The 13,828-nt window shown below is 38.8% G+C and overlaps 1 protein-coding gene across 3 annotated transcripts in view; it reads right to left on the reverse strand.

The window, feature by feature from the left end:
• Nucleotides 1-9,805, reverse strand: part of mcama (melanoma cell adhesion molecule a) — a 60,907-nt gene extending 51,102 nt beyond the window's left edge. For 2 of the 3 annotated variants that reach the window (XM_082548457.1, XM_082548456.1), the window contains exon 1: nt 9,317-9,805. In XM_082548457.1, the coding sequence (XP_082404583.1) occupies nt 9,317-9,380 (64 nt within the window). In that variant the 5' untranslated portion in view covers nt 9,381-9,805. Of the gene's footprint in view, nt 1-8,288; nt 9,221-9,316 lie in introns of those variants that run through there. The other variant, XM_082548458.1, reaches the window with a different exon arrangement.
• Between the last annotated feature and the right edge of the window lie 4,023 nt (nt 9,806-13,828).

Here is a 13,828-nt window from a genome sequence, read left to right on the forward strand (position 1 = left end):
TATCCATTACAAAAAAAACAGAAAAACCAATGACATAGTGCTGTGGTCACATTTCACAAACACCTGAACCCCGCAGGATGGCAAGGGGAATCTCTGCTTCCCACTTTCCAGGAGTAATAATTTATGGACCCTTTTGTAACAAATTGTAAGCAACAATGTTCGTAATTAATGGGTAAATTCTGGCCCAGAGATGTGGCACTCGATCCTTTTTTTAGTGCCTGCTGCTTGAGGTACTATTATAAAATAATTTAGTACTAACCTAATGGTGCAAACAGTAGAAAAAAATTAATATATATAAATATTGCTTCAGTTTCTGCACAATCCAACTTCATTTGGACATGATGGTAAGCTTTAAAGTTGCTGGCTGCAGAAAGACAAAAATCTTAATATCAACGTCCAAAATTAAGCATCTTAATTTCTCAGCTTAACTCTAGGAAATATAAAATATACTAGCTTGCATCAGATTCTACTGCCAAGAATGAAAGAAGGTACAACTAAATCCCAAAACAATCTGGTGTGATTTCAAATCATGTTTCTGGTTAGGAAGTAATTATTCCTGTCACTTGGTTAGGCTTCCCACGTGGAAGGTTATGTTTCATATGCCAAAGTATAATTTCTTTAAAAATCCGACATAAGATTTTACTGATTAACTCAGATGAGAGTAAACTGAAAATTAAACTAAACTCTATAACCAACGTATGCAGCACAGTATAGAATAAATTCCATCCCTTTGTGTGTGCTCGTGAGAGAACTGTTGATTTCAACAACAGCAAAGCAAATAATCCCAGGCTCTGGCAAATATTAAAAAAAACAAAGCAAAGAAGAGGGCATGAGAGAGGTGTGCAGAACACAGGGTGTGGGGGGGAGATGGCTCAGAAAAAGGCGGGAAGGAGGCAAAGACCATTGTGGTGTAAAATTTCTCTGTAACACGAGCCCCTGCTTGTTGCCCCACGGCAGATTGTGCCTTGTCCGATGTACTGGCGTCAGGTGTGTGCAGCTGCTCTTTAAGCTCTGTTTGTGGACTAAAAAGGGAGAGAAGAGGGAAAAGGAGAAATGAAAGACTTCTCAATGAAGGCAATACTGGAGGGTTTTTTCGTCTCTCGCCCTGGCACTCAAGGGACTGCTGCCAGGACTTGGACTGTGGCCCAAGACAGTGCCATGTGTCCCACAGATGGGCCTTCTAAATATGAAGGGACATAATGTACAGATGGCCAATTTTGCCTGGGCACAGCTCAAAGACAAATGGCCAAATCTGCTGAAGACTGAAATACTACAAATTTGTCTTATTTTAAGACAAAGAACCCAGTAGTTGTTATGGTACTCCCTGCAGTGTATTTTCAATAATACTTAGATATTTTACTTATGAAAAAGATACATTTTAAACTTTTAATTGTTATTTTATAATTACAACTAATTCTACTAACAGTATGCAGTATCTATGATTATCAAATCCTGAGGATTCTACATAACAGAAGACACGGGAGGAGAGTCACAAATAATCATACATTTCTTGGTGAATGGAAATTTTAAGCAAATATTTAGGCTACTGTCAACATTTCAAGCTGCATGTTGTTTCTTTATCATCATTTTCCACTGCAGAAATTCTCAGGCAGTTTAAGATTCCTTTGTGCTCATTCAAACCAAAGAAATTTTCCCCCTGTAGGATGCCTTTCAGCACCGTTTTCAAGGGATAAAAGAAGCAGCTTTTCAGGGCAAGGTGCTTCTGAATGTCTCTGAAAGACTTCTTGCTGGGACTTGACCCTGACTGATTAAACTTGTGACTAGTGTTGTTCTTAATACCATATTTGCAGGGCCCCAGAGAGCCACAAGCAGAAATGTGAACATGTCAAGGTATGGCAAGTTTGTTACTGTGATGTTGTCTCACATTGCCACAGTACACAAATGTTAAAGAAATGGTCTCTGCTATAATTTTTGCTACATTTACAAGTCAGATGCCTACTAAGAGACAAATTTACGAGCAGTAGAAAATGTCGGTATTCTTTTCAGTTCCCCACTGCTGAACAGAAAAGAAGAGAGAGGATGGTGCTTTAAAAAAAAGTCCCCAAAGAGCTATTAAAAATTGTTAAATTGGCAACAGTGAGGTGAAATGAACATGATAACCAATGCTGTGAGTGATAGGGATGTCACACACACAAGCTGAGATGGTAAATACTCCTGGATGAATATCCAAATATGCCGGCAGCATCCCACACGACGGAAGACTACTCCTCCCAAATATCACCAACAACAAAGCACAGTTTGCCAAAGTTAACAAAACAACTAGCAAAGTATAAACCACATCATTGCCCTGTGTTATTATTTTTACTCTTGCAATGCAGTCCAAGCCGCTGCAAAATTATAATGCTACTTTGTGAGTTCTGTGGGTGCTACGCTGCAGTGGACATGAAGGATATAAGGAAATGATTTACAGTGCAAGGACACTGTAACTCTTAAGGTGTAACTCTTATGCTCTAACTTTGCTGACATCATCCGCACAGCCAATCCAGCAGGGTAAAATATACCTCTACTTCACTTCACACTGCTCTTACAGTACTGGATAGAAATAATCAATCCTGTGCGAGCAATGCAGCCAAATCCAATATTTGTGAGTCAAAGAAGTGTGATGAAAAAAGCCCCTGAGCACTCTCCCAACAAGACGAGAAAAACCTGAACCTGCAAGATTCCTGAAAAAAACTGAATTCTGCAATGCCTTTTAAGGGAACAAGTATTAAAAAATGAACTTAATGTGTTTCTGGGGAGATTTTTCATGTTTCTGACACTGTGTGATAACAGTTTAACGCTCTGAAGCAACCGTATGACAAATTCTTTACCTCCTGAATGGACACATATCTTCTTAAGTCTCATGAGTAATTTCCTGCATCCTTCACCCTGACTGAGTCTGCTTAGACAACCGTCTCTAGCTCTTAAAAGAGGTCCTATCTTTTCTGAGGTGATTGTTCGCTTTATGGATTTCTCACTGTGGTGAATGATGTGCTTTGAATAACATACCAGGCGAGGATGTTTTGGGGCAGCTCTGAAGCACCAGAAAGGTAGTCGATACAGGAGAGTCCCTCCCAGAAGGATAGGGATCAAACTACAGAGGCAGCTGTTGGAAATAAAATCCCACTCAAACATCAACCATCCACTACACATGCAAGACAAGGCCCTTGAAAAACCTTTCAATTTAGGCTTAAAGGTGATGTCAGCTCTGTTCCTGCCAGCTAAACAGCTAGGGCTTTGATTTCCCAAAACATGTCTTGGATCTTCAGAGCATGCACTGGCTTCAAACCACAAACTGAAACAACAAACACCAATGAGCGCTCAAGCAAAATGCTTTTTTTTTTTTGTTCCAGTCGATTTGCAGCAGAGAAGCAGCCAGGTTGAGCACCTTTTAAAACAAAAGGTATCAAGCCTGCTGTCTTGGTGTTGGCACACATTCAAAATGAAAAAAAAAAATAGTTATGTTCTCTGGGAAACTATGATACTTAGATCATCTTTGTTCTCCGACAACAAAGGAAAATGCTTGGTTTACTATCATATACAATATCCCCTCATAACTTCTAAAGCTATATCAAGTCAAATTAAACCACTCAGGTTTAAAGAAAGTGCCAGTCTTTCTGTCAAAAATGTCTTAAAAATCCTAACATTTACTAACATTTAAATAGTCTAAATCAAAACATGCAAACCCCATGTCTTAAAAGTCTGGAATAACACACAAGGTATCCTGCAATCTATTTAGAAGCTTTTAAGTTCGAATGATTAGCTAAAGTAATGAAAAAAAGTTAATGCAATTGCTTGTATTTATTTAATTGTCCACTGTGCTGACCTACATGTTAGCCGAATTAGCTTACATATGCCTAACGCTACAGCAAGTCACCATTATAATACTACAGGGATCAAACAGCACACTCTCTTTAATGAAAACAATGAGCCAATACATTAGATTATATGGCTGTCATGCCTAGCTATCACTCAGGCAAATGCACTAATCCCACATGGACAACTGCAGCCAACAGCTGCACACTTCCTGCCACATCCAGACAAGCCCAGCAGAAAAGCGTAGGCATTCCCAGGCATTCAGCCATGGAGACGGATGAAGAGGAGGTCAGGGAGACCAGCCATTATTTACTAGAGAAGACTGACTCACTGGGATACATTATGACTGCTTTTTTATTTTTCTACATGCTGCAAAAAATATTTTCTTAGAAGTCAAAAATAGACCTGCAGATTTACAGCAAATACATTTTTAATAGCATATTTATATCTCTATGAATTTATTTTCATTTTCAAGTATTTTTCAATATGACCTTGGAGTCAACATGAATTTGAATGTCTCAATTACAGGATTGACTGTTTAATAATTCAACAGTCTGATATATTTAGAATATAAATAAATGTATATAAACCACAATGAATTATAAATAACATTGTAGAGGACTGCATGGTCATCACTTATTGTCTAAAAATGACATTATTATTTTCATAACTCAACAATTTGAGAAATATTTAAAGGCGACATCTTTAGAAAGCTTGATTGATTGGCTTACTGTCCACGGATATTAAAATATGATATATGATGACAACCAGGAAACACTTACATTTCAGGGTTTGAAACTAGAGCTGGTCCAGCAGTTGTGCTAGACAAATTGCCACTGCTATCTATTCATTATATTTCACATAAATAACAAATTACAAAGTCCTTCAGATGTGTATTAATTCTATCAAAAATGCTTAAAGCCAAAAGAATTTAAGAAAGGCTGAATGTGGGTAAGCATATGAAAGGGAAATAAAAGAAACCTTAATGTCATTTAACACTTCAACACACATAACACCAGCAACATGGTATTGTTTTTGATTAAGCATCATACTTGTAGTACTTCAACAGATTTTCTTCCCCAAGTGATGTTAAAACTGATCAAATGATGTCAATACAACCACTTTTTAAACATCAACCCACCCCTATAGTATGCGGCTATCCGATACACCCATACTATAGGGGTATTATCAGGAGTCACTCCCTAACAGGCAGCTGAATTGTTTGGATACTGAATTTTCTTTAGAGCTGGAATGAGCTGCTCTGTAGGAAAACCTTCAAGTTCAAGTGAAAAGTGTGTCTAAGGCCAGTAAAACTGGGATTTGGGGCTAACTTTACAACTTTAGCATTTTCTAGAAGGTGCCCTTAATCGTTTTCAACAACAATGCGAGTTCACGGTACAGCTGGGCAGTATATCAATGTTTTTCTTTGCTTTCTTGTTATGTTTCCAAACAGGATATAAGTTGAGACATTACCAATTGTATTGATATAGCTTGCTTTTGACACTTGGTTCGACTTCTTTATGGTCCAACAATAAATAATATCTCCAAGGTTGAAGGCATATGTTTTAACTGCATGGGTGTCCACAGTAGGTGGTGATCTGTGGAAACACTGTACTTAGAAAGAAATTGCTCTTCTTATTAGGGCTGCAAAAAACACTGATTCTCAGATACTGACCACTGGATTAGGTACTCATTTGCATCAGTATTAATAGCAGCAGTCCTGTTTTTATCTCCTCCAGTTGACACATAACTTCATACAGCCCCTCCCCTCACTAGCATCTGCAGTAGTTGACATTCACAACACTTAACAACACTTTAAGAGGAATTTCGAGAAGCCAATAAAGCTCCAGTTGCAACATTAATTGCTTAACAATGAGTCTTAATTACACTATCCGTGGGTCTGTTCGGATCCCAGTGAGGTAAATTTCAGCTTGCTATGGTCTGTGTGGACATCTGTGTACCTACCTGTTTTTTGTGACAGTATGGACTTGTAGAAAATTTGAATTACAATGCGATCCAAGTGACAGACTTCAAAGAAGCGTAACGGGAATGACTACTCATCTGTTGAGTCTCCAGCTGTCCCTGTCTGCAGCAGAGTATAATCAAGGCATTAGCAATTTACTCAATAGCTACAAACCCAGGGAGTCACAAGGTAGTGTACTCTTAGTGCCCATCCCAAGCCTGAAGGTGCATTTATGTAACAGCCACATTAGCTGACTGTTAATTATCATTAAGGTAACAGCCATGGCTAAACTTTGCAGGTGGGATGTGAACGTTATCAGCCCTGCACGTCTGTAACATTATAATAGACGATGTTAATTTACCAGGATAACAGAACTGTTTGGGTCTAAAAATCATTATGTTTCTCCCAACTGAAGCTAAGAAAAGTCTACCAGCAACCAAACAGAAATTGTGGCAGACTACCTTAACAACTGTGTTTCATCAGCAAACAAAGTATGGAGCCAATTCACCAGAAGCACAGCACTACCTCAGAAAACCTAAAAATACTGACTTTTTCGTTGTTAGCAGTCCCCAAGACAAGCTTAAAATATTTGTCATAAATACACTATGCAATTATGTTAAAACCTTTTTTGCATGATAGTGTCATCGCTGTTCTCTCTTTTTTTTAACTGACTCTTCACTTATAACTGATTTTCTGTCATTTTTTACCTCTTGTAGTATCCAAAATAGTGAGGAGGATTGAGGAATTTCCCAGTATCTGTATTATTATGACAACGATACTCCTTAAACACAACAGACTTCTTTGACAAAAATCGCCATTTCACCCTGCAGATCATGAAAGTTGCTGGTCTACCACTGTGTGACCTTTTTTTAACAGGTTAATCCAGTTTTGAACTAACCCTTTCAAAGACCAAAGTCAAATAACAACACAAACAAACTAACCAGTTGATGCAACAGTAAACCAGCACCTCCTATCTTTTAGCAGGTACGCTGAATAACTGACTTTGTCAACAAAGCACACTGTCTTTGGGTGATGTCACAGTTAGCGGTACACTACGATACAGCTGCTCATTTTAACATCACAAAGAAATATTTATTCAGGTAAGTTGCAGCAGTTTCTTACTAAAGTCTGCGGTACTCACATGTTGTTACACTAACATATATTATATAAAAGCATCTGCCAGTTTTCTGAATGCAAGAGGCATTTTACACACAGAAACTCAGAGCGGATCCCTCCGAGCCTCCAAATGCACCGATGGATAAAACCTTGTTTGGTTAGAAATATTTCATAACAGCATTAACTAAAAAGGCCTGTCTGCTTTCCCTACTCTCTGTTCTGTAAATGTCATCGTAAAAGCTCAGCCACTGCTCAGATTTACTGCTCTACTGCCATTCCCGGACCACTTGCCCATTCTTTTAACAGAACGTGATGATCATATTGATGAACATTGGACTCTGAAATCAATAGTGGGTTGTATACAGTGCATCAACAAAGCTTCATGTTTGGGTTTCTTCTCATGCTCAGGATGGGTTCATTTCCATGCAGCAGAAATGCTTTTAGCCACAAATTGTATTCGAGTAAGTGCCCTTCAAGGTCCATTAGGGAGTAGGTCAGTTTTGACAGGGGCTGGTTTAGAAGCTCTTTAGGGGTCCGGGGTCTCTACCAAAGGCTAATGACCTAATCCAAAAACAGACAGCTTTACTTGGTCTCCAGAGGAGGTAGAGGGGAGATGAGGATTAAATAGAGATAACCCAATTAAGACAAGGCTGATGGAGTAAAAAAAACGTGGATTTAAGGAAAAAAAGAGGGATAAGGTCAGGACAAAGTGAGTTGCGAGAGGGCGGATGGTTTGGGTGGGGAAACTGACTTAATGAGTTTTGATTAATGTGTTTTGCAAATATGATTCTAATAAAAATTTAAAGACACCCATATCAGGTGAATAATTTATCTTTCTTCATTTTTCATGTTCATTTAAAAGGATCAGCCACTGTAATGAAAGCAGTACAGCATTTAACAGTCCAATATAAAGTTGAAAGCACACAGCTGTATCGTCGATATACAACACACTCTAGTTGATCACGTCCTTCAAAATGAGAAGGTGCATGGTGCCATTACCCTACACTGGCTAGATAAACAGTAGAGTTGCAGTTAGCTATCCAAAAACTTCAAGTATTTCCCCAGTTAACCTACTACTTCTACAAAATTCCATAAAAAATTAATCATCATAATTTTCCACAGCTCAAGGGAAAAGCTTAAAATAGCTAAAATTGTCAAACAGTACAAAACCCAACAACCCAAAAAGGTTCAAATTGTTTTGAACCTTTTAAAAAAAAGTCAAAATATTGAAATTGAAATGTTTCAGTCCACCCACCTTGTTTTTTAATATGTCATGTAACTTAAAGGGGCACAAAAGGAAGAATTTGCAGTTATTACAAAAGCATTCAGTATTGTACTTCTTTGCAGATTGATTATTCAACAAGCCTCAAACCTTAAACTAATGTTTGCTTACCTGTGAATAGCTTTGATGAGCCCCAAGTCCTTAAGGCATACTGCTTTTCTCTGTCTTATTTTGTACTCAGACAGACCAGACAAACAATACACGAGAACCTTTCACTACCGGGAAACTATAGGTATTTTTCTCAATTTGAGCCAATCTGGTCAAGAGAATCAAAGAAAATTGTTCATAGAAGCCCCAACTAAAAAGATCTATAAACAGCTTCTAACCCTCCACAGCTCCCTGAGGCAATGACTCACGCCTTTGCAAAAATATTCACAAAAGTTAAACTCAGACTGGCTCTTAAAATGACACAAGCTGAGGATATACAGACACTGAAGCAAACAAACAAACACATTGCACTGCTCTGTGCTTATCTATCCCATCCTTTAACTAAAGAAAAACAAAATGCCCCTGCCTTGAAAACTCAACCCTCTTCTAAATTTGGTGCTGTGGTCTACATAAAGTGTTGTGGTTCTTTAGATGTTCACAGCAGTCGCATTAAACCTTTACCAACTTTCTTCGCAGACCGAGAAGAGTTTTATAACACACGAGCTCCTCAGACGCTCGACGCATGCCCGCGTGCACGCGCTTAGCTCTACGGGCTACAGCTACGCATTTGGTGCTTAATTAGTATCAATTACGCAGTAATTAAACACACCTTTAAAGGCGACGTTTCACGAAGACGACAAGCAACTTAAAAAAAATAAAACATGTAAAACGTGTAGAAGTCAACACCAGGAGGTTCATATATTACTATATTAAAATGAGGATGAAAATTCAACACAGAAGCCAAAAGCTTGTTAACGGAATAAGATAATGAACTCCTCAGAAGCACGCGACATAAAAACACGTCAACGTCTCGAGCAAACGAAACAAACGCTCCGAAAATTGTCGCCGCATCCAAGAAGAGACACGCATCCAATTCTCATTCAAACTCTGCACTCCTCCACGAAACTTTATTCTTTGATAAAAACGCGCAAAAAAAGCAAAACCAAAAATAAACCGTGCTCTTTTACTTCTCGATTTTTTTTTTAACTTACCGCTCACGTGCAACAGGCAGACCTGAAGAAACAGCAGCAGAAACGCTCTACGAAGGAAAGCCATGTCTTTTGCTGCTTGTCCGTATCCACTCCAAAACAAACTGAAGCCAAGTGGTGCGTCGACGAGAAGTTAGCTGCCCGCTGGAGACGGAGGAGAGAAGAGGAGAGAAGACGGGGGGAGGGTGGAGGAGAAGAGAGGGGAGGGGAGGGAGTTCAATTAAAGTCTCAGTGCGGCTGGGATCTCGTATTGTGGGGCCTTAACGTGTGTGGCAGAGGCACAGAGCTTATCGGTGTTTTCTTCTGCTGCAAATTCACGCTGCATAGATTCCTTCTTGGTGGAAAGTCCTCAAGGTCACTGTTTAATATGCCCACCTTATCACGCCTCCGCACCTTTGAGGCCAAATCGCATGGCCTGTTGGCTGTATTCAGTTTAACTTTGCGCTAATGCTAGATCAAGGTTAAAAGTTTATTTATACAGGAGTCTGAAATTTAATTTAGGAGCTACCGGGCTGTAGATTTTTGTAAAATATGCTAATAAGCTGTCCAGATGAGAGTGATGCCACATATCTAGAGCCAGCAGGCAGTTAGCCTCGTTTAGTATAAATTCTGAATGACAGCTTAACAAAAATATGCCTACCAGCATTTATGAAGCTTACCAATTAAGATTATATATCTTGTTTAATAGCCTACATACAGGAAATACGTGTAAAGGGGGAATAAAATGCTCTCATATGAACTAGATTACACTATATCTTAGCCTCTGACTTATCACATTATGTGCAGATTGTAAAATTAAAATAAGCTGACGTGTATTAATTAAAAAGCTTTATAGATGGAGGTTTGTTTGGTTTTTTCTGTTGTGTTTTCTGATGGTTAAGACTGCTGAGATGAGTGTGCCAAACTTAAGACTACTGAGAGGCCAGCGAAGCCTGTTTTTAAGCCGGACAGTGATTTTAAAAAATATTCAGGGTTAGAGGAAAACCTCAACCCTTGACTTGTGCATCTGAAGAACCAGATGGCTCTGTTAAGATGTGGAGGACATTTGGCTGGTATGGTTTGGCTCCCTTTGCCTTTTCAAGGAAGAAGTGCCACTCCAAATAAAAACAAAGCTGTTTTACTCTGCAAGGGGAAATCTTTTTATTGTAATTAGAGATACAGTGCCCACAGGAAGGATGAGGATTTTCACAGTCACCAGAGTTCAAATTATCAACACACTTATGGGAGATTACAGTTTAGACAGCACTATCCACCTACACGGTTGGCAGCAGACCTTATGAACTGGATGTGCAATCAACTTTGACAAGGACATTTGCCTCTAGTCACCTTGCTTTTCAAAATATAAACAACAACACAAAAAGTGCATATTTACAATAATATATGCATAGGACACTCACAGAGAAATGCCTTCACAGTTAAAAAAAATGTCAAAATATTTGTCTTAGATTGAAGATACAACACAGAATGCAAAGAAGACAAACAGGAGATAAAATTTCTTTAAGTGCAGAAGTTTTGTGTAATTATATTATGCCTTTCTTTAATTGAAATATTCAGAAGATTCATCAGAATATTGTTCTGTATTCCTCAACTATCTCATCTGAACATACTTCCCTTCTTTCAAGCTCCCCAACTCCTCAGATATTTCAGACCTGATTCGTAACTACAAGACATCTACTTGTAACCTGGACCCTCATCTAGTCCTCTTTAGAAGTTGCCTCCTCTCTCTGGTCCCTCTCATCTCTGTCAAAACTGCTGCAATAAACCGGATTCTGAAAAAAAAAAACTGGTGCTGATCCTACCAACTTCCTTTCTAATCAACTTTTCATTTCCAAAATTCTTTTTGCTATTCAACTTCATTCACTTTTATCTCATAACATGTTGTGTGAACAATTTCAGTCTGGTTTTTGCTTTGTTCATAATTCAGTGACTGCACTTACAAAAATTACCAATTACATGGCAGCAGATTTCAGTTTATTCAATCTATTCTCATCCTTTTTGACTTCAGTGCGGCCTTTGACACTATCAGTCATATCACCCTTCTCAAAAGATTATCTTCCATTGGTATCACTCACACTCTACGTGACTGGTTTAAATCCTACCTATTTGGGTCATAAATATTGATTAACCACCACCTTTGGAAATTCAGGGCTTTGTCCTGGGCCCCTTCCTTTGTATCGTTTATCTTCTTCCCCTTGGCAATATCTTCCATAAATACAACATCAATTTCCGCTCCTGTGCAGATGACACCCAGCTCTACCTCAGTACCAGACTTACATCCACTTTGCCTCCACACTCTCTCATCAACAACATATCTGAAGTAAAATCTCAGTCATCTTCAAAAAAATTTCAAATTAAACACTGACAAAACTGAGGTTCTCCTCATTGGTTTCAGCAGTATCCAAAATTGACCGTTTTTCCTTAGTCATTAAGAATTCCTCTGTGTTCCTCTCCTCACAGGTTAAGAGTGTGAGTGCCATTGTTGACAGTAATTATATTACCTGGTCGGCATATTTGTATCTACGTAACATCAGCCACCTTCACCCCTCCCTCCCTCCCTCCCCATACTACTTCTATCATTGTTACTTTTCGCCTGGATTACTACAGTTCCCTCTTCTTTGGCCTTACTCACAAATCCCTTCATAAGATTCAGCTGGTCCAGAATTCAGCTGCCCGTATTATCACTAGAACCACTCTACACGCCACATCACTCCTGTTCCGGCTTCACTGGCTCCCACTGAAATTCCACATCAACTTCAAAATTCTCCTACTGGTATTCAAGGCCATCACCCCTCCATATCTGTCTGACCTTCTCCATGTTGTCACTTCCTCTTGTACTCTAAGATCTTCTTCCTTCCTACACCTGACTGTTCCCTCTGCTTGTCTCACAATCAAGGGGTTCAGAGCTTTTAGTTGCCCTGCTCCCCGGCTTATTTTCCAATATCAGATATATTGATTAACCGCCACCTTTGGAATTTCAACTTTAAAGCCCATCTGTTTAAAATGGCTTTTTACCTGTGATCACATTTCCACTTATAGTTTTTATTTGTTTTTCTGCACAAAGCCATCCATTTAGTGTCCTCTTTAGTCATGCTGCCCACCACAATTTTAGAAGAAGCACTGTAAACTACTAAACTGCAATAACTTAGCCCTTAAATTTCAAACTTAACACTCTGAGTGTTTAAGTTTTTCATTGCCGAACTGCATGAATTAGTGTAATTTATAGTCAAAGTGTATCAGAAGAATTCATCTGAGGATGACAGTGACCTCACTGGGCTGGCCTGGACTCCCGAGGCCCATCCATAACCCTGGCATTGTCCACTTCCATCATTAGAACATCCAATGGGGAAATGTATTCTGAAGGAACAATCTTCCAGATTGTTCCAGCACACCACTATTTGTTTTGGCAAATAGTAGCTCAGCACCTTGCAAAGACACTTTATTTTCTCTAACTTGTCATCACTATACACCATTTATAACATGGATGAAAGATACAAATTGTCACTCTTAGATACAGTAAAAAGGATATGGAGCAAACTATGTTTAGGAAGGTACGAAGCCAACATAGACATAAGCTCTTCTGGGCTCTCACATGTTTTGAATGGCCTCGGTTCATTAATGAACTATGTTACTTTTTCCTCTGTTTGAAATCTTTGACCTAAACTAAATTTGCCTACACTGGGAGGGACCTCTTCCACAGTACATGGAAACATCTGATTTACATTCTATCAGTAAAGCAAATTTGAAGGTTCAAACCACCTTGTGGTGCAGTTTGAATTCAATGATGTGTTGTTTTCACCTCAGATAGATAAAAGTGTTAACACTAGACTGTGATTTCAGAGACAGACACTTAGTGTTTGCTTGCTTGTTACTGATGTCCGAGGCAGCAGCTAGTTGAAAACCCCTATCTTCTTTAATCTCTGAGTTACTCATGCAGCAGCTGCTAATGTAAAACTGCAATTCTGGAACCAGCTTTTACGACTTTACTACTAAAAAACAGTCCCTTTAAATCAAAAGCTTTTCAAGGTTATTCCAGTTATCCACTGCTGAGTAGAATATATGCTCATAATTAGTCAAAGACACAGTGAATTTACTGATTATTGCATCTATGCATGGTTGTCAGACACCTGTCTAGGTATGTAGTCTTTTTCACCTGTTTGTCTTTTGTCTTCAGACGGAGGGACATGTGGGTCTACCTTACTCAAGTCTTAGAACTTTGGAGTTTTGTCCAAAAATCACATAACCCATAAAAGGGGGTTAATACTAAGACACCTGGTAAAAAAGACTTTTCTATCTTTATGTCAAACAGTTTTGCTCATATGTCTTCCTCACCTTGAATTATTGAATGAATCCTGTATTTAAATATTTTTTGCTTGATGGAGGTTAACAAATGTATCATCACTCTAAGTTTCATCAACATATATTTAGTTTTGCGAGTTTCAGTGTGCAAACTGAGCAAAGTTTAGACACACTGGACTGCTTCCAATACAGCAGCTCCCAGTGTTTTTAATCGCTGCA

Source organism: Aulonocara stuartgranti (assembly GCF_965226115.1).
Source record: "Aulonocara stuartgranti genome assembly, chromosome: 10".
Classification (NCBI taxonomy): Eukaryota; Metazoa; Chordata; class Actinopteri; order Cichliformes; family Cichlidae; genus Aulonocara; species Aulonocara stuartgranti.